At 44.7% G+C, this 19,273-nt stretch overlaps 1 protein-coding gene across 3 annotated transcripts in view; it reads left to right on the top strand.

The window, feature by feature from the left end:
- prdm6 (PR domain containing 6) overlaps nt 1-19,273 on the top strand; it is a 58,913-nt gene that overhangs the window by 34,568 nt on the left and 5,072 nt on the right. For 2 of the 3 annotated variants that reach the window (XM_076046983.1, XM_076046984.1), the window contains exons 6-8: nt 2,043-2,167; nt 8,827-9,220; nt 18,081-18,257. In XM_076046983.1, the coding sequence (XP_075903098.1) occupies nt 2,043-2,167; nt 8,827-9,220; nt 18,081-18,257 (696 nt within the window). Of the gene's footprint in view, nt 1-2,042; nt 2,168-8,826; nt 9,225-18,080; nt 18,258-19,273 lie in introns of those variants that run through there. The other variant, XM_076046985.1, reaches the window with a different exon arrangement.

A 19,273-nucleotide genomic window follows, 5' to 3' on the forward strand; every position in this document is an offset into this window, starting at 1 on the left:
TACCAGCAGTATCTTCAGTCTTTCTGTTGGTCCTTTTTCTGTTGTTTTGCATTAATGCACATATCCACCATGGTCTCGTACCATGTTGGCAGAGGGTGGAATTCTTTCCGTCCCTGAAACTCGAGAACAGTTGTGTCGTTTAGAAAACATCACCAGAGTCTCCGTCAGCGTACTGGTGAGCGGCATGTGGGCGAAATTTCAATTTTCAGCAGGCTGTGCCTTTAATCTGAGGGTTGCAGTTCCTGAACCTGGTGATTTTCTGTCTCACCGTCCGCCTGGCACCAAATTTTGTCAGTTGATGTAAGAAATTGCCCCAGAATATCGTGAAGGAGAAAGAAAAGGTTTATTGAACCCGAGAGAAATTTGTTTTTCAGCTACTTCATTGCTGTTGTTGCAAAAAAATAGTAATGTAGCTGGGAAAAATGCTGAGGAAAAAATAAAATTGCTGTGTGTTTAATTTAATTTGAGAGTTTGAGTTTGGTGCTCTGAAAATTGAAACTTAGGCCCGCGATGTTTCTTTTTCTCTCTTTCTTCCCATTACGTCCGTCAGCTGAATCACCTGGTTTTTATCTGGATTCGCTATTTGCTGCATCCTGTCCTGAAGTTATTTACACAAATTGGCTTCCTCAACAAAAAAAAAATCCTCTCTGCCTGTTTATGCATCTCTGTCCCACCATAAGAGCCACTTTGACAACAGAAAAGGGAACTACAGTAGTTCACGGGAGTTCTTTGATGGCACTCAAACTTCAATGTTTTCCTTGAAGGAATTAAAGAAAACAGTTTTTTGACTAAAAACCACAAGAATTACATTTCTGTAGCTGGTTTAGTGTTGAGTTTTGTTTTTTTCCGTGTAGTCCAGCAGTCTTAAAACGTAAAGAGGTCGTCTGATTGCATCAAGAGGTGTTTTAGTGAAACAAAGTCAAACTTTATTAGACAACTTCTCGAGACGGTGCGTTCTGGATTATCTGGTGCCGATGAAACGTCTCGTTCTGTTCACTTTGAGTGCTCGTCTGAAGCTGCTCCTCAAGTGTAATCACTTTCTGTCTGCGCGATGGGGAAAGCTCTTGGGGACGAGAGAGACGTGGGAGTGGTGAGGGAGTGTGACCTCTCGCTCACAGTCTGCTCCGTCTGACACGCCGACGTCCCGGCGGGAGAGGAAAACATGTGGGAAAAACGGTTTTAATACGACTCTGGCCGGGTTTGAAAAACTGCGGTCGAGACGGCGGGGTTTGCGAACACTGTAGAAAAAAAAAAAGAATAAAAAAAATGTTGTGTTCTTGGCCGGGGCGGCGTGTTGCTCTGTGGCTCCGTCTGATTAGCGACTGGAACGGCGTTATCGGCCCGACGAGGGGAGCGCTGACGGGAGACTTTCTCCTCTTTGCATAAATCAACCAGGTTTAGCCGGCGATGCGAAGTTCTTATCAGATCGGAGGCCTTTCGAGGATCCGACCCAGACGGAATCCCTGTGGCAGAGTTCAAAGGTCTGGACGAAGCCAGAAAACACGTTTGTCATTGCGGATCTCAACACCCAAAACTCAGAAACCGGGACAACGCAAACGTTTGGGGGGATTTCCCGTTCGTCTGGCAACAGTTTTGCTTTTGATTTTTACTCAACTCTCCTTATGCATCACTTCTGGTTGGAAATTCCAGTTTGTTGAAGAAAGGTCTTTTTTTCACAGTTAAGAAGCGAGAATGTGCTGCACTCGAATGCATGATCTGCTTAAAAAACCTCCAATTTACAGGCTCCCATCTCCATGTGTTTGTTGCTGTGATCGTGTATTGAGAGAAAAAAAAACTGACAAAAACAAAATCTGTTTGTCCTTAAAAACATAACAATAACTACAATATTTTTTTTTTATAACAGAGTAATTAAAACCCAAATGTGCAAGACTTGAATCAGTTTTCAGAAAATTTGCCAAAAAAAAAACATTTATTGAAAAACACACATGCTAACCTATTTATCCAGGCATTTCAAGGGCCGCACGATCAGTTTTAATGGGAAAACATGAATGTGTGAGGTGACTGTGTGGCGACTCTTGCAGGTCGTGTATATTCTACCGGGCGTGCATGGACATCCCCAGAGGGACGGAGCTGCTGGTCTGGTACAACGACTCCTACACCTCCTTCTTTGGCATCCCGCTGCAGTGCATCGCCCAGGACGAAAACCGTAAGCAGAAACCTCGTCTCATTGTTGTGTCTTTCGCCAGGAGGGGGGAAAAAAAAAGAAGCATTTTAAAATGTTGGGAGCAGGAGAAAAACTGAGAAGGCCTCACGTTTTGGTTGCGTTCTAACTGGAGGCGACGGCGTCCATGTTCTCTCAGCCGCCTCCTGATAAAAAGAGACACCGGAGGATAATAAAATCTCTAGTTTTGAATCAACGATGACATGTAAACGCTGCACACGCATGCACATGCACACGCGTGCTCGCGCGCGCGCACACGCACACACACACACACACACGCAGCTCTGCAATCAGTCTGTCTGCAAAACAGAAAAACCGTGGCGTTTTCTTTGGATGTTGCACTAATTTTATTACTGACAGTATTCAAAGCTTTTTGGTTCGCCACAAAGTCAACACAATGAATGCCGACCCTCCTCCTCGTCACCCCCACCCTAACTCCACCCCCCTCCACCTCCTCTTCTTCATTTTTTTTTCCTCCTCTGCCTGCAAAGCGACTGCCGTCGGCCGAGCCGAGCCGAGCCGAGCCGGTGAAAACGAGACGCAGAGGTTCTTTTGTTTTCCAAAGTAAAGATTTGCCGTGTGTTTCTGGTTAACAAACAATGCTTGTCTGCAATTAAAAAGAAAAAGGATCCGTCTTAAATTGCATCTTGCAAACACGGCGAACGTCGGGGCCTCGGCAGGAAGCAGATCTCTGACTGCGTTTAATCTTTCTGTGTTTGTGCTTTCACTGTAAATATTTGTGCCGCTCGTTAAATAAGGTTCCATTTTTAATGGAAATGCGAAGGGACGAAACTGATTTAAAAAAAAAGAAAGAAGAAGAAGAACAAATACATTTGTGCTCTTTGTATGAACGGTTCTGAATGGGACTCAGTCCTGACGTGTTTGGTGCAGCTCGAAGTTCGACGGCATCTTTTGTTGCCCACCTCACATCCTGCCATCGCTTCATTTCTCTCTTTTTCTATCTTTCCTCTTGTCCTGTGATCTCCTCTTCTCTTTTTCTTTTTCTAATTTATTTCTGTTTACGTCTTCTCCAGTTTTCTTCTCCGTCAGCCGGTTTAAATCTTTTCCATTCAAATCTGTTTTTCTTTGGACTTGACAGAGCAAGATTCCCCGAAAGAGAGGAAAAAAACAAACTTTGACTGTTGCGTTTTCTCTTTCTTTTTCTTTTACAATTATGGAGTAAAAATTAAAAAAAAAAAAAAAAAAAGCAAAACAAAACAGAACAGAACAGAGTAGAACGGAGCATGAAGATGGAGTCTTTGGAATCCGCAATGGAATGAATTGAATTAGGAGCTCGTCTTTCACAGAGTCGCAGTTAACCCAGATCGTGCTGATTGCAAATTAGAGACGTTCAACCACAAACTGGTTTGTTTTACAGACGGAACGACTGTTTTACATGACATTGTTCGTCATGACAGGGCTACACACACACACACACACACACACACACACACAAACTTACATTATTCTAACTGGGTCTGCGAGTTCTGCCAGACTTCTTTTCCATTGCAAGCATAAAAAAATACTAATGCCAGTAATACAGTAAGAAATAAACTGATATGTAATAAGTAACTTCTCTATTAATATGCTATCATGTTGCATGTCACTGAATAAATTTATGTGAATGTTACATTATTAGTTTTTTCTTTAGTGTACTGTGCACTGTGAGATTGGCCCACAAATGTAAAGTGCATTATAAATAAAATCTATTCTTACTATTATTACTCTTTAATATACACACACACACACACACACACACACACACACACACACACAAGAGCAGGTACTTTAAATATGTTCCTCATGTGGTCAAACGGTCACAGATGTAAAAAAGAGAAAATGCCAGGAAAACTCCGGGGTAACATTTTCTCTCCCGCATGTGAAAACGCTGGAGGGAGATTTGCCGGCTGGTGTTATGATGCAGCATTTATTTCTGTAGGCTGTGACGCCATCCAATTCCTATAATAATAATAATAATAATAATAATAATAATAATAATAATAATAATAATAACATTTGACATGAAGTATTGAGCAGACGGGGTGCCACGGCACTCATTGAACCAAACAACAACTCACTGCATTGACTCGCACATTTGCGTCATTTCCTGTATTTCCAGAAATAATTAACTGAAGCAAAACCAATGCTGGCTAGGCTATCATTAGCACCAAACAAGTTTCCTCTGTTTTTGATTGTTTACTGACATGCTGTTGGCAGCAACAGGGGGCCCGGCGGTTCCAAAGGCAGGGATGGCAAAGCAGATCCACATCCATGAAGATGTATACACAGCAGAGCAACACGCAGGGGGCGCCGTGACGTTAAAAGTTAAAAGTCTTTGTACGTTGCAACGTTTGCTTCTCCCAAAGACCTACAACACAAAGATTTGCAGGACTTTGCGTCACACCTTCACTAAGACAAGACTGCAAGTGTCTGTAGGATCCAGCCAGAGGTCTTCACTTGAGCGCCGCGCTCGGCAGCAGCTCACTGGCACGCCACTGTCTGTTGGTCCCAAAGTTTGTTGACGTACATCTAAGTAGGAAATTTGATTAGGCATCATTTGTGCAAATTTAGAGACGGCGACTCTGCTTCAAACTAAAGACGTTTAACTTTTTTGACTGAGTTTCGTCCCCACCACCTCCCTCTGACATTGTTATCTGCCACGGAAAAAGAAGAGAGCCTCATCTACCCGAGCCGCCGCTCTGAGCCTTTGTTTTCTTAGTTACACAAAGAGACGTTGCAGCTTTTGCTCATGCGACTTCACACGTGTTTAGGCCCGATTGTCACAAAGTGGCAAAAGTTTAAATGTAGTCCTCAATAAATGTGACAGATACAAATGCAATACTTCAACAAAGGCCATAGTTAGCTATAGTTAAAAAAAAAAAAAATCTAATATGTATAATAAATTGTGCAGGATTTAATAGAGAGAAAATGTACATGTACCTTTTTAATCAATATAAAAAGAGATATTGTTTTAAAGATTAGTTTTGAAAGTTTCAATTTAAGAGATCAAGAATAAAAGGCCAAAAAAATAAATAAATCAATATCTATGTTAACAGTTAAAATCCAAGAATAATAATAAAAGTTCTGGTGCTGCACGCGCGCACACAAACACACACACACACACTCTCTCTCTTTCTCTCTCTCTGCCTCCCTCTCTCTCTCTCATACACACACACACTCTCTTTTTCTCTCTCTGCCTCCCTCTCTCTCTCCCTTCCTCTCTCTCTCTCTCACACACACACACACACACACACACACACACACACCCACACACAAACCCTTATACAGGCATATCAAAGTTCACAGAAAAATCACATTAGTGCCAAAACACACGCAAACACTCAACAAATAAAACACACACCAACGATCTGCACGCACACAACATGTGGTTGTTTACTTGAACGTTCCATCCAATCACTGTCCGTCGACTTGACGCTGCGCAGCCTGGCCGCCGCCTAACAACAATAACATGTCCATCCAGGAACAGAGAGAGGAGAAGAAGAAGAAGAAGGAAAAAGAGGCTTTACCGTCTTTGTCCTCGCCGCTTGTCGGCCCGTCGGCCTTTTTCTCCCTCCGTATTCGCTTTCTTTTCCTTCCTCCCACAAAAGTTATTTTTACTCTGAAACCTTGATGAGTCAAGTATGTCGCCCAGTTTTTACCCAGGATGGGGAGAGCTCGGGGAAGATGAAAGTAACAAAAGAAAACAAACAAAAATAACCAACGATGTGTGTAGGGAGAGGAGAGGAGAGGTCAGATAGAGTTTAAGAAGACGGACGTGAGGAGGACGCAAAGTTTCCACTGCAGGAGAACCACAGGAAAGATGTAGAGGTGCTGAGTCGGCTTGGACTTGCAGTTCAAACTGCACATTGTGCAGGTCAAGGGTTTATGACAGGTCACCATCAATGGTGGCAATCAGTGCAGGTCACAGCGTGGAGGGCTCACACTGCAGCGCACTGCTGGTTAAAAGCTCTAAAGTGTTGAAGTGTGTTCCTTGTTGACCTGTTGTGTTGTTCGCCTAACCACACAGTGATATGGCCAGTGTTGGGGATGAAGAGCAGTGGGGTGGTGGGCTGGGGAGGGAGCGGGTAGGTACAGGGCCCAGGTCTCTACAAGCTAATCAGGACAGCACACATCCCCTTTATTTATTTGATATTGTCATATAACTCTTATCTTAATCGTCTGCATTGATTTTGATAAGGCTTTATTGTCTCTGCTAACTCGCCATTATCGATTAACAGAGCTTCGGCAACATTTGCCCGAACAATTATTCATACAAATAAAGAGAGGAAGACACAGACAGACTCTCTGGAGCCAGACGCCAAACTTTGTTTTCCCGTTTAGTAGCTGTAAAACGGCTGGAAATTGCAGATGAACATCCTTGTGTTTGTTTGAAAGGCCCAATTTTCACTTCCTTTCTTTCCATCGCAGTCTCTCGGCACAACTGAGCCTCTATTGTCCAAAAGAATATTGATAGATTTGCAGGAAACGGCACTCTTAGCCCCCTGTTTGCAGCCTGGCGTTCTGCTAAAACCGACGCTTTGTTGGCGCCGCAAACTTGAACATTAAAGTCGGAATAATCTATTTATAAAACTATAAAACAATATGTTGGTGAACTGGAAGATGTATATCTTCACTTTAAGGACGCGACTGTCAGGGACACAGACAGGAAGTGAAGTCAAAGGAAGTTTCCCTTCCTATTACACAACATAGTCTAGAAGTCACAGACAAGCAGGAGCAGAGGAATCTAATTCTGCATGTCTAATATTTAAGGATTTTTTTTTTTGGTGTTGTTGCTTCCAAATAGATATTTTCCTTCCATTATTGAGTCTGTATTCCTCTCATGTCTCTTTTAAAGGGGACCCCACCACCCCCCCCTCCCCCCTCCTCCCACCACCCACGAAAAAAAAAAAAAGGAAGCAACTCTGTGCAACGCTGCAATATGTATCTACATAATTCTCCCATTTGGATGATGCATTTTCTCACACAGCCCCAAACTGTATCGACATGCGTTTTATGTATATGAGCCGTTTGTTGCGAAATGAATTAAGCCGGGCGAGCGGCAGCGCAGCGCAGGCATCGATGCAGCCGCCGGCCGACTTACAGATGGCGTAATTATCTCTTCATAAGATTATTAGAGGATCAATGGAGCCTGGCGGCCCCGGTGGCAGAGGTGAGATGATGAATGATGGGAACTGGCCCTGACGTGCAGTGCAGCGCAGCGCGGCGACGAGGACGAGAAAAATGCAACACGCTACTTTTGAATCAGAGCTGCAGTGGGGGGGGGGGGGGGGGTACATTTTGTGTATTTTATTCTACAAGAATTTAATTAATTCCATGAAGGAGTGCAGGAAACTGAAGAAGAACCCCGGATCATGTTTTTGAAAAGGCCGTCCACATTCCAGCTTTGCCCAAACAAAGCAGTTTTACAGAATGAAAAGAGGGGGAAACTGTCAGCGGGCAGTTACTCAAGACGAGTCCCGCTGGTGTCACGTCAAACATCATGAAGGCTCACAAAGTCCAGGGCTGCCGGTTGGTCAGACCACAAAACAGAGTGCAGCTAATTTCTGGGTCAAGTGAGGACAGCTGGAACAAGTCGGTTAGCCCAAATCTAATTTACACACTTTTATATAATGTTTTTGTTGCCCCCTCCGCCCCCTCGTTCTCAGTTAATGTTATTGTGCTCGACTTCTGTCCACCAGCAACACGTCTGCGTCCCGTATCGCTCCATCTCCCCTCCCTCGCTGTTGCCAGCTCCTCAGTGACAAATGTTGCCGTCGGCGCTCCTTAAAAAAAGTCATAAAAAAGGGCAGCAGAGGAGGCTTGATGATGTCATCAGCGGCTTTCTGTTGTAGGTGGTTTGCATGTGACGGAGGTTATATGCGAAGAAAAAGGAATCATCTGCAAAATGTCACGGCCTTGAATGAGATTCTTCTCTGGAATTCTGTGTGTCACAATTTGGCAGCTCACTTTCCATGATTTCTGTTCACTTACCCTGTCAAAATAAATCATCAAAAAATTTAAAATAAAAGAGTATGGACAACTTTGTGATTTTTTTTTTTTTTTCAAGCAATTGGCACAATTGTCATGGATATTGTTTTCACAATATATTTAATAATATACACTACCAGTCAAAAGTTTGGACACACCTGTTTCTTCTTTATCTTTACTACTTTCTACACTGTAGATACAAACTGAAGACATCGAATATATGACCAAGATATGTGGATCAATGTGGCAAAAGAAAAAAAAATATTAAATACCTAAATATGTTACGTTGTATGCATTTTATATGAAAGGTGGCTATTCTAGATCATCTAAAATATAAAACTTTGTGGTTTCATACATATTCCATATGTGTTCATTCACAGTTTTGATGCTTTGAGTGACAATCTACAATGTAAATAGTCATGAAAATGAATGTGTGCAAAATTTTGACTTTGTCCAAATATGTGTGTGTACATACATATGTATATATGTATGTATATATATATATATATATATATATATATATATATATATATATATATATATATATATGTATATAAATTTGGTATATTGTTTTTTGGCTTTGTTTTTTAGCCCCTGTGTTGTCAGGCTCAGTCTGAAAGAATCGGTTTGTAATATATTGTCTCTTTTCATTGCAGTGAACGTCCCGAACACGGTGGTGGAGGCCATGAGCAGACAGGAGTCTCTCCAGTCCTTCAGCAAGAACGGCAAACCCTCCTCCTCTTCCTCCTCGTCCTCCTCGTCCTCCTCTTCCTCTCCGTCCTCGGCCACCATGCGCTCCATGGTCTTCCCGCACTCCCCCTGCCCCAAGAGCTTCTCCCTGCTGGACAAGGTCGGCGTCGGCAGCCACTCGGACTCCATGTTTGGCCCGCTGGGCTCCAAGAACCAGCGAGTCCTGGCCAGTCCCACCTCCACCAGCCAGCTGAGCAGCGACTTCAGCGACTGGCACCTGTGGAAGTGTGGCCAGTGCTTCAAGACCTTCACCCAGAGGATCCTGCTGCAGATGCATGTGTGTCCACAGAACCCAGACAGGTAAAAGAAACCTAAAAGTTACCTCCACACTAGGATTCTTTTCCTCAAACCATTATCTTTTCACCGGCGCAAAAGCGTTTATTTTAAGAGTAGAATTAATGAAACTGAACTTCCACATCTGTCACGAGAGTCCTTCAGCCAGTTTGTTTTTAATTCCCTGTGGACATTTTACCGTCACTTCATTTTTATCAGGAGCTTCTCTTTTAAAGTGTATCAAAGTGGAAAAGTCGGATCGAGTCGGCACCAGAACCGTTGTACGCTTCGTCGCCGTTTCTGTTCCTCAACTTTCACCTTTTGTAGGAATGAAACACTTGCATCAATGAGTGCAACGCATCAGAAGTTATGTAGAGTTGCAATGCACAGACCCAAGCTGTTTGGTGATCTGGTTCATGAAATTTCTAACTGTGCTAAGAGCGATGGATGATCAACCATAGTCCTCCAGTCTATCCAGTTTTAATCCACAGGTCCGTGGGATGAGTAGAGTGTAGAACCTTGCTGCACTTGTATGTTTTTTAATTTATAATGTACTCTAACTTAACACTAATCCGAATTGGGCAATTGCGTTGTACAGTGGTTAGTGCAGTCACGGGTCTCGGGTTCAATTCCCGGGCCTGAGGCTGCACGTTCTCCCCGTGTCTGAGTAGGGTTCTCTCCAGGTTCTCTCCAGGTCTTCCAGCTTCCTGCCACAGTCCAAAAACATGCACGAGAGGCAAACTGGGAAACGTAAATTATCTGTAGGTGTGAGTGCCAGTGCGACTGGTTGTTTGTCTTTCTACGTGGCCTTGTGATAAACTGGCCTCTTGGATTGCCTCCAGCAACCTTCACGACCCTGATTGACGGCAGAGTCACAGAAAACGAAGTGAAACATAACCGAATTCAACATTGTACCAAATACAGACGATACTACGGTGTTTTTTCCAGGCCGGAGCCGTCAAGTCCTTGGGATTCATGACTTTGCTCGTCTCATCGATGCGCCGCTTGTCGCCCCGGCGCTACAAATGTGGGAGTTTCTAGGCGTGAGTGAAGAGAGCGTAAAGGTCCGAGAGTGTGTATAACGTCTGCCAACTTAATTATACACAGCACACAGGGCAGAGGGAGCAAAGAAGAAGAAGAAGAAGAAGAAGAAGTGAATGTGTGTGTTGAAAGTCGGGCGTGGCCGGGGGGGTGGACAGAGGATATATTGGAAATTTTTTGCTGAGCTTTATTATAATTTTTTTTTTTTTTTTTTTTTTTTTTTTGTCGGCCAACTCGGAGCGGCGTATAAATCAGCGTTGTGCGTCAGTGAGAAATACCTCGGCCTGCGCTGACGGGGCCAGGAAAACAGATGCCACTTATTCAATAAACTAATACTCATAGGGAAGAAAAATGTGGGCTGGATGTGGGGGAGGGAGGGGGGTGTGGGAGGGACGGAGGGGTCGATGCCGAGCTGCCTGTCAATAGGAAGGTTTTATGGGACGGAGGAGCAGATAAAATTCAGCTGAACAAGCTAAACTGAGTCTGGGAGCGCTGAGGTCCCGTCGTACCTCGCCGCCGACCTGACCACCGCCCCCCCCCGTCCCCCCCACTCCCCCCCCGTCCCCCCCCCCCACCCCACTCCCATCGTCGTGCAGAGGCTGCTGGGTCTTCCTCCAAGAGTCTCCTCCTCAAACTGGGCTTCGTGTTTTGTTTCCAAAGAGTTGAAAAGTTGCGGGTGAACCGAGTCCGAGTCCAACAGGGTAGTGTTGTAGTCAAGACGGCATCAACGGAGACCAAGACTTTATCAAGACTAGAGAGTATCGAGATCAAGACCAGACCAAGACTGTAGATAATCAAAGAAAAATAACCTGTATCTTTTTTTAAATTCCAGTTTGCTTCTAAAAGGAACAGCAACATCTCTTTTCAGCAAGGTATCTTTTAATAATTTTATGTAATATTTTTGCTGTTTTGCAAAAATCCCGAGTCCGTCCAGTTCGAGTTCGAGACGAGACCAAGACCCTTATGAAGTGCATAACACTGCAACAAAGGTCCGAACGGTGCTGCTGCTGTTTGTGTGTTTTCAAGGCAACAGCAGCAGTAGAGGGAAGTCTTTTGATAACACGAGCGTCTCCCTGGCTGCGTGAGGGGATGCAGAAGATCCAGAGGATCCAGAGTACGCACGACAGGTTTTTCCCGAGTCCCCACAGTCAAGTTTCTGCTCTGTTGACACAAACCTGGCAATAAGATCTGATTCTGATTTTGATTCTCGGTCAAAATCCGAATCAGACTGTAGACAGCAGCATCTTTCCGCCGCAGCGTGGATGTGCTGCAGTAACGGCTTCTGCACGGTTCCAATGCAGCTTCTTCATCAGCGATCAGGTCCAACTTTCACTCTTTCACTCTGTGTGTTCACGGTTTCTCAGCACTCCCCACCCTCCCACCTGCCTTCCTTCCCTTCTACATATTTATCGATGTTTACTTGATGGGGCCATTTAGATGACTGATGGCTCTCTATATCAGCTTAAAGCCAACCCCGGCTCAGCTCCATCTCTTTCAGCTGCCTTTTTTTTTTTTTTTTTTTTTTGAGGTTCGCGATGGGGTTTTTTTTTTTCTTCTTTTTGATCAACTTTTTTCATCTTCTGGGTCATTTTTTTTCTCCTGCTGTGCCATTTCAGCCAAATCTGTCAGCAACAGGAGGCAATTTGTTTACGGCAGCATGACTTTGATTCAGTTTTAGACGAGAACCAAAAATCGCAGGATGCTTTTGAAATTTGTGAAGCCGCTGAATGACGAAGCAGCGACTGCAGTTGGTCTTATTTCTCACCCTTCGTTTTGACGTCCAGGACGCATAAACCAAGGCAATAAACGACATTAATAACTGCTGCTTTTATGATGGATGTGTTTATCGCTGTGGTGTTTAAAAGAGCCATTTGTGGTTTTACCGAAAGTGGGGTCTTTTGTTTTTTTTCTCCCCCCCCCAAACACTTTGATCTCGAGGTTTCACAATTCGGGCAAAATTTGTAGCCGATGTTGTTTATGAGCGAAGCATGGACGTGTTTATGGCTGAAATCACACTCGTATATCAAAGAAAGAAACGTTTCCATCTTATTGACGTGTGCGTTGTCACTGGGTTGACTTGATGTGGCAATTAAACGTTCATATGTCGTTTATTACATTATTAGGTTGATTTATAGATTCATTGTCTCCTTGCACAATGAACAATAGTTTAATCACGGCAAACGTGCATCTCGAATGTTTTTTAAATGGGAAAAATCTAGAGAACTCAAGAAAAATAATAATCAGACATTTGTAGCCCACATTTGTTGGAATGGAGCCGGTTTTGACACTAAAGTTGTAGACTTTTGTATCAAAACATTTGATGCAAAGAATCAAATTAGAAAAGTACTAAAAAAAAATAAAATTCCAATGTTGAATTCCAGCGCAGGCTGCAGAGATTCCAGAATCCAGAGATGTTTTATTTCTTGTCTTATGGAAACTGGAACGCAACTCAGCCAATGTATCTGCTCACCAGTTTCACCTCCAGCTTTCCCTGCTGTCTCCCCTCATGTGAGAGGGGAATTGTGGGTACATCACATTACAGCGTCATTCAGCATCGCCTCTGGACCAAGCCGAGTCCACACACACACACACACACACACACACACACACACGGAGCTGAATCAAACGTGGAGGTTCACTCGCTGCTCCTATGATCAGAAAACATTCCCGGCAAACTCTAAATGTTTTCTCGTGGTGCTGCGGCGCTCGGCAGCGCTCTGCAGCCTTTGTGTTGCCTGGCGGTTGTCAGCCCGGGACATTTATCACCTGACGGCGTGGACGTATTTGCATTCAGCACTAACACAGATGTGCGCTGCCCCTGCTGGACACACACAGATGTGTTGAGAAACGGCTTGATTCTCTTTTTCAGTGCGGAGCCGCGGGGCCGACCGCCGACCATCCATCACGCTGATGGACGGGCTCGTAGAAATTCCTTCAAAGTCTATTTGTATCCGTCGCATTTGCTGCTTTGCGATGCGTTTGATTGGGCGGGGATATTTCCGAACGCCACGCAAGCGCGCCGTTCGGATTTCCAACCAACGCCGTTAGTTTCCCATCAGATGTTGTTTTTGGAGGCTCGCTCTCCGCCCCATGACATTATGTCGGCTACGAGCGAGCTCACCCCCCTCCCCCGTCCAAACCCCTCCCCCCACTCCTCTCAGCTCATTTCGCCAGATCAAGCGATTGATGAGAAGACATTATGAGAGCTCTCGGCTTTGACAGGGCGGTCGATGCCGTCGAAGGGAGGGGAAACGGATGAATTCCGAAGGACGGAAAGATGAAGAAAATGAAAGGAAAGAAAAGAAAAGGTGGAAAACCCGAGTGAGAAGTGACGGCGGGAGTTTGATGTGTTTGTGTTGGGGGGTATAGAGGGGGGAGGAGTCAACTAGTGATTTCATGTTTGCGTTCGCTCGGATGTTTGCTTACACACGGGGAGTGTGTTTGTGTGCGTTAGGGGAGCCATTGATTGTGTATTGATGAAGAGGGAGCTGTGATTTATGGCCGACGGTCTCGGCCAAATAATGCCTTCATACGAGGAGGGCAGCGGAGTCCTTCGTCCGCTCGCCGCAGACAGAACTCCGTATGGATCGGGAGCGACTGGGCTCTGCACTCTGCACCGCTGCATCCTGCAAAACACCTTTAGATGGAAGAATAGAAGAAGAAGAAGAAGAAGAAGAAGAAGAAGAAGCAGAAGAAGAAGAAGAAGAAGAAGAAGAAGAAGAAGAAGAAGAGGCAGTAGTAGCTCTGGACCAACAAACAAACGGACCATGGAGACAAATTCATTCACATTCTCTGACATCCTGAACAGCACTGAGTGAATTTGCCACATCTACTGGGCTTATTTCACTGGTTTGTCCACCCAACAGCCCCTCAGAAGGAGAAGAACCAAGCTGGAAGGCTGACGATTTCAAACATAGCAAAATTTAAATCTTCCTTTCACTTTAAAATAATAATTCCTTTCACTTAAAAAAAAAAAAAAAAAGAGACACTCTGAGAGCCACATCTCATTCTCACTTGGTGTTGGAAAAATTAATCTTTTCAGGTGATACCCACGTTTTCTTTGAGTACTGTCAACTTCATTGTGAACGCACCATTGGTAGCTGGACGCAGGCCTCTTGGTGTGTTTGGCTCCAGCTTTACCTCAAACTTTCCTTGACCTCTTGACCTTTCTGGGAGGCTGACAGGAAAAGCAGCTAATGTGCCAAAAACACAACTTTTTTCCCACGTTGCCCTAATAACCAGAGCAGGGCTTTGGATCTGACACACACACACACACACACACACACAAACACACACTGTGCCTCTTTCATCAGCTGTGTGTGTGTCAGTGTGTGTGGAAGCGGCAACTAGTTAACACAGACTCTGCTGTTGTTACCACATGTTGTGTTGAAAGGCGACGCAGAGTTTATTGTCCTGAACCGGTTTTCACTCAGGTGTTGAAAGTGGTTCATTTTTTTGGATCTCTCTCTCTCTCACGCACACGCACACACACACTCTATCTGAGGCCAGTCTGGCTCTTTCACACTCATCACATGTCCAAACGCAGCTCGGCCGAGCTGCTGGTGTGTTTTTGCCGCCAGCTGTGGGCTTCGGGTCTGGACACACGTGGCCGTCTGCGATGCTGCTGCCACCAGACTGTGACGCCATGACGTCGGACCGAGCCGCCGCTGCTGAAGTGATGGCGGGACATCCATAGGAAGTAGAGACAAGAAAGTGAAGACTGTAAAATAATGCAGAAGGAGATTGTTAACGACTGGGCTTATCAGAGTGTTTGGTTCCACGCTGTCTCTAAGTTGAGCTGATTTTATTTATGGGTCTTCTGGTTCTGGAGAAGCCCGAACCGCCTGTCTTCTCCTGCGGTGCAACCCTGTTGGACAAACAAGATTTGCGACTTTGCAAGTCAATGTTTTTCAGCAGCAGCAGCAAATGAAACCTGTTTGGCCTATTAAACGTCGGCACACCCACAGGAAACAGGAAAGTACACCAGGGTGCTCAGAGGTAGATTAAAAAACTGAGACAAAATTAGAGCAACTTCCTAGTCACACGACGCCGCACTCCATACAGTGTTGGTTGCGTTACTGGAATCACCCTGCTTGCACGTGTCGTGCGTAATGTGCATCACCATCAGGCTGTTGTTGATCATTTTTGACCTTGTTTAACGGTTTTGCCGTTCAACAGTCACTCTGAAATATTCTCCCCGTCCTTGCAAACGGCATCTGTGTGCTAATTTATGCAGATGTATGGCTGCGCGCAACAGTTTGGAGGTTTTGCCCGTGTGTGCACAACCACGAGGTATTTGCATGTGCTTGTGCGAGCAAATATCTTTGGTTTTCTATGCAGATACCTGTCTGTCAGTGTGTGAGTGTGTGTGTGTGTGTGTGTGTGTGTGTGTGTGTGTGTGTGTGTGTGTGCCAGTGGCGGTTTTAATGCTTAACCACCTCCCCCTCTACCCTTCCTTTCACCTCCTCCTCCTCCTCTCCTTCTCCACTGTAATAAACAATAACCGGGCATTAATCTCCTGGCCTGCTGCCTTAATAAATAATATCCACACATTCATCAACTTAAACTATTCACAATCAATGCCGCTCTTCATAGAAAACCCACCTAATAAATAGTGGTGCAGCCCGCTGAGGCGTGAACTTATAGACCAGCCGGCTGATAAATGAACCCGCCCACACAGCCGGACGCCTTTTATGTGGAAAACTGCAAGTGAGAATTTTTTTCGATTTTATATTACATTATTTTACTCTTATTACTTTCCTCAGTTGTGAGAATCTGTGTGTGTGTGTGTGTGTGTGTGTGTGTGTGTGTGTTAGGTGTTGGTGATTTATAGAACCAGTGAAGATGTTGGTCTATTTGTTTTATTCTAGTTCTGGGCTGTTTAACTATTTGTACGGTACTGATGTCAGAACCATTGTCTTATTGGTTTCACAATGGAAATCACTTCATTTTGTGGCTTCATGCGAGAAAATTGGAATTGTTTTTCCCCTCCTTCTCCGCGTTCTGGACATTTAACCAAGATATCATAAACAAAGCACACATACACGCCGCTTTATCCCAGGGCACCCGGGCAGTTTTTTATTTGTAATTCCGCACGGTGCTACAAATCTTGCCCATTCCGACTGTTGCAGATCTGTCCGCTGCACATCCACGATGCCGAGCTCCCATCCCGCCATAAAAACTGTCCTTTAGTTTTCTTCTGCTGCCTTGAGGTTCTGCCTGTTGTTCATTCAGAGGCTCTTCTCAGCTGGAACCAGTGGATCCAGTGGCCCATTCTAGTTCAGTTCGGAATATTTTTTGCGAGTAATCAAAGAGAAAAATACAACCACCACGCTTGACAGCAAACAAACGTAAACAAACAAAAGCAAACGCAATTCTCGTCAGATCTCGCGGGACGAAATTTGAACGGAATTCCAGTATCAGTCCTGGGGTGGCTGACCTCTGACCCCTGACCTCAGCAGGGCGTGCTACCTCGTGTAGGCTGCTCCCTGGCTGGATTTTGGTGTTGCGGTGCAGACGATCAAACCTGCGTCCCAGCGATGATTCTCCTCGATGGTGGACACGATCAGCTGACGATGATGATGATGATGATGTCATCATCAAGTCAGTGAGAAGTGAGAGGGGCTGAGGGCTTCCCCGCTCGCAGCGCCCTGTAAGTGAACAGCAACATAAGCGGATGATAGCAGCCAACTGGGACCGAGTCGGGCTCGATAAATAGCAAAGTGTGAGATTAGATCGGTGGCTGTGCCGAGGCAGCGCGCTGGAACACACTCAGCTGTTCTTTTTATATTTTATTTATTTATGTCGGACTCACACACACACACACACACACACACACACGCCGCCACTGAGCTCTCATTTGGGGCGAACACACACACATACACACACACACACACACACACATGCAGAGACATTTTTATCTCCTCCTGGTGCTCTGATACTGTCTCTATCTGCTAACTAACACGCTCGCTCTCACAGACACGCAGTGATAGATGGTCCGGTCATGATCCCGGCCTGAATTGTTGATGAGGGTCACGCTGCCATGGTTACCGACTCAGTGTGTGTCTCTGTGTGTGTGTGCGTGTGCGGGCGCGCACAACCATATTTGGATGTCAATTGCCGTGTTGTTCCAACGTGGATTCAAACAGAACTCGAGACGTATTTTACAGTGTTGATAAACACGAATGTGAGATAACGCAACAGTTTCGGCCGAGCGGTGATCCGTGACTAAAAACACGTTTGCTCCTAGCGTGTTAAGTCATTCCAGAAACACATAAGTGCGTTTTTTGTAAATATGGGCTGCTTTGTTTCCATGTCAATGTTTTGCAAAGATTTCTCTTCTCGTTTCTGCTGCAAAGGTTTGATGTTTCGCTGCAGTTTCCTGCTGTTTCCGATGCAGCCAGCCAGAGATTTTGATCTTTCACTTTTTGAAATGTGTAAAATATTTCTGTCTGTATATTCCTAATTACTGCATTTTTGCAAATGGATCTAGTCTGTCCGATCTAGTCTTAGGGTGTTTCTGGAGACATACTTTCACAGCATCCAGGTCCAGAAATTGTTCTGATTTGTATATATATTTTTTGTTTGTTTATTTGTTTGTTTGTTTGTTTTGTTTTTTGTTTTTACAAAAAAGTGTTTTGTCCGGCCATTGTCGGGGTTGAGCTTTCTGCTATTTTCTTTGGGCTCCTCCTCAGACAGAAATATGAACTAATTGTTTAATCTATAAATCCTCTTTGTTGTATCCAATCATTCTCAAAAGCAGCTCTGCTTTAAATGTTCTCCTCCTCCTCAAACAATTTTGATTCATTTCTGTCTTCTGTCTGCTGTCCCCTGTGTGCTGTGTCAGGCCGTACCAGTGTGGCCACTGCTCCCAGTCCTTCTCCCAGCCGTCGGACCTGAGGAACCACGTGGTGACGCACTCCAGCGACCGGCCCTTTAAATGCGGCTACTGCGGCCGCGCCTTCGCCGGCGCCACCACGCTCAACAACCACATACGCACGCACACCGGGGAGAAGCCCTTCAAGTAAGTAAGCGTGAGTACCCCCCCCGACCCCCTTAGCCCCTGCCACCCGGCCCGCCCCCCACACTCCACTGCCCTCGCTAAACCCCCGCTGCTGCTGCTGCACACTTTCACCACTCATGCCTCCTTTGACCCCAACAGAGAATTTCTGATAGTCAGAAAACTTCTAGTTTCATGAAGCCAATTAAAATTCTTAAATTAAAATTAAATTCTTACATTTCTTTTTAGTAATTAGTTATAAAACTTAAGACTCAATAGATGCAAATGTTTTTGGATGGGTCACGACCTGTTTTGTTGTTTTTTTTTGTTAACTCCTTTAGAATGTTGTCGAAGGTTGCAACGCCAAAGACAGCAGCTCTGTGGCAATTTCTGGAATTATTGAGAGTTTTCCTGGACTATCAGAAATCCTCTGACTCACTGATTCTGCCGTGCATCAGCTTTGCTTCCTCCAGCGACCAATCAGCTTTCCTTTGCTATTTCTGACTCAGTAACACTGTTACAAATGAACTAACAGCGACCTTTAACTCGTGATTTTATTATTGGTATCCAAGATATTAAGTATCAGTCGGTAGAAACAGAGAAATTGTTAAATGAAGGAAAATGATTCACATATGAGAAAAGGGAATATTATAATATACATACAAAGCTCTCAATTAATGGAAATCATATTTTTTTTCAGGACAATTGGGTATTTGTTTTGTTTTGTTTTGGTAGGAAATTTAATATAAGCTATTGTGAAGACTTGCCTACTTTTTGACTGGGACGTTGTAATTGATCAGATTTTAGTACCTCGATTTCTTTTTTTTATTGTTTTTTTTTTGGGCACCTCTTTGCTGCCGGCTTCTCCGCATTATTCATGACCCCATCCCTGAATGTCACGCCAACGTCTTCCATTGTGGCAGCCGTGACCTCTGACCTTCTCCCCTCTAAATAATGACCTTTGGTAACAGCAACAGCATCTTCAGCTGTTTAGCTCCTGGTCAGTCAGCCTCCACTCGCCCCTCAGTGTAAACACAGTG

The sequence above is a fragment of the Nelusetta ayraudi genome, unplaced genomic scaffold, assembly GCF_046127955.1.
Source record: "Nelusetta ayraudi isolate G7.1 ecotype Tasmania unplaced genomic scaffold, CSIRO-AGI_Nayr_v1 ptg000092l, whole genome shotgun sequence".
NCBI lineage: Eukaryota > Metazoa > Chordata > Actinopteri > Tetraodontiformes > Monacanthidae > Nelusetta > Nelusetta ayraudi.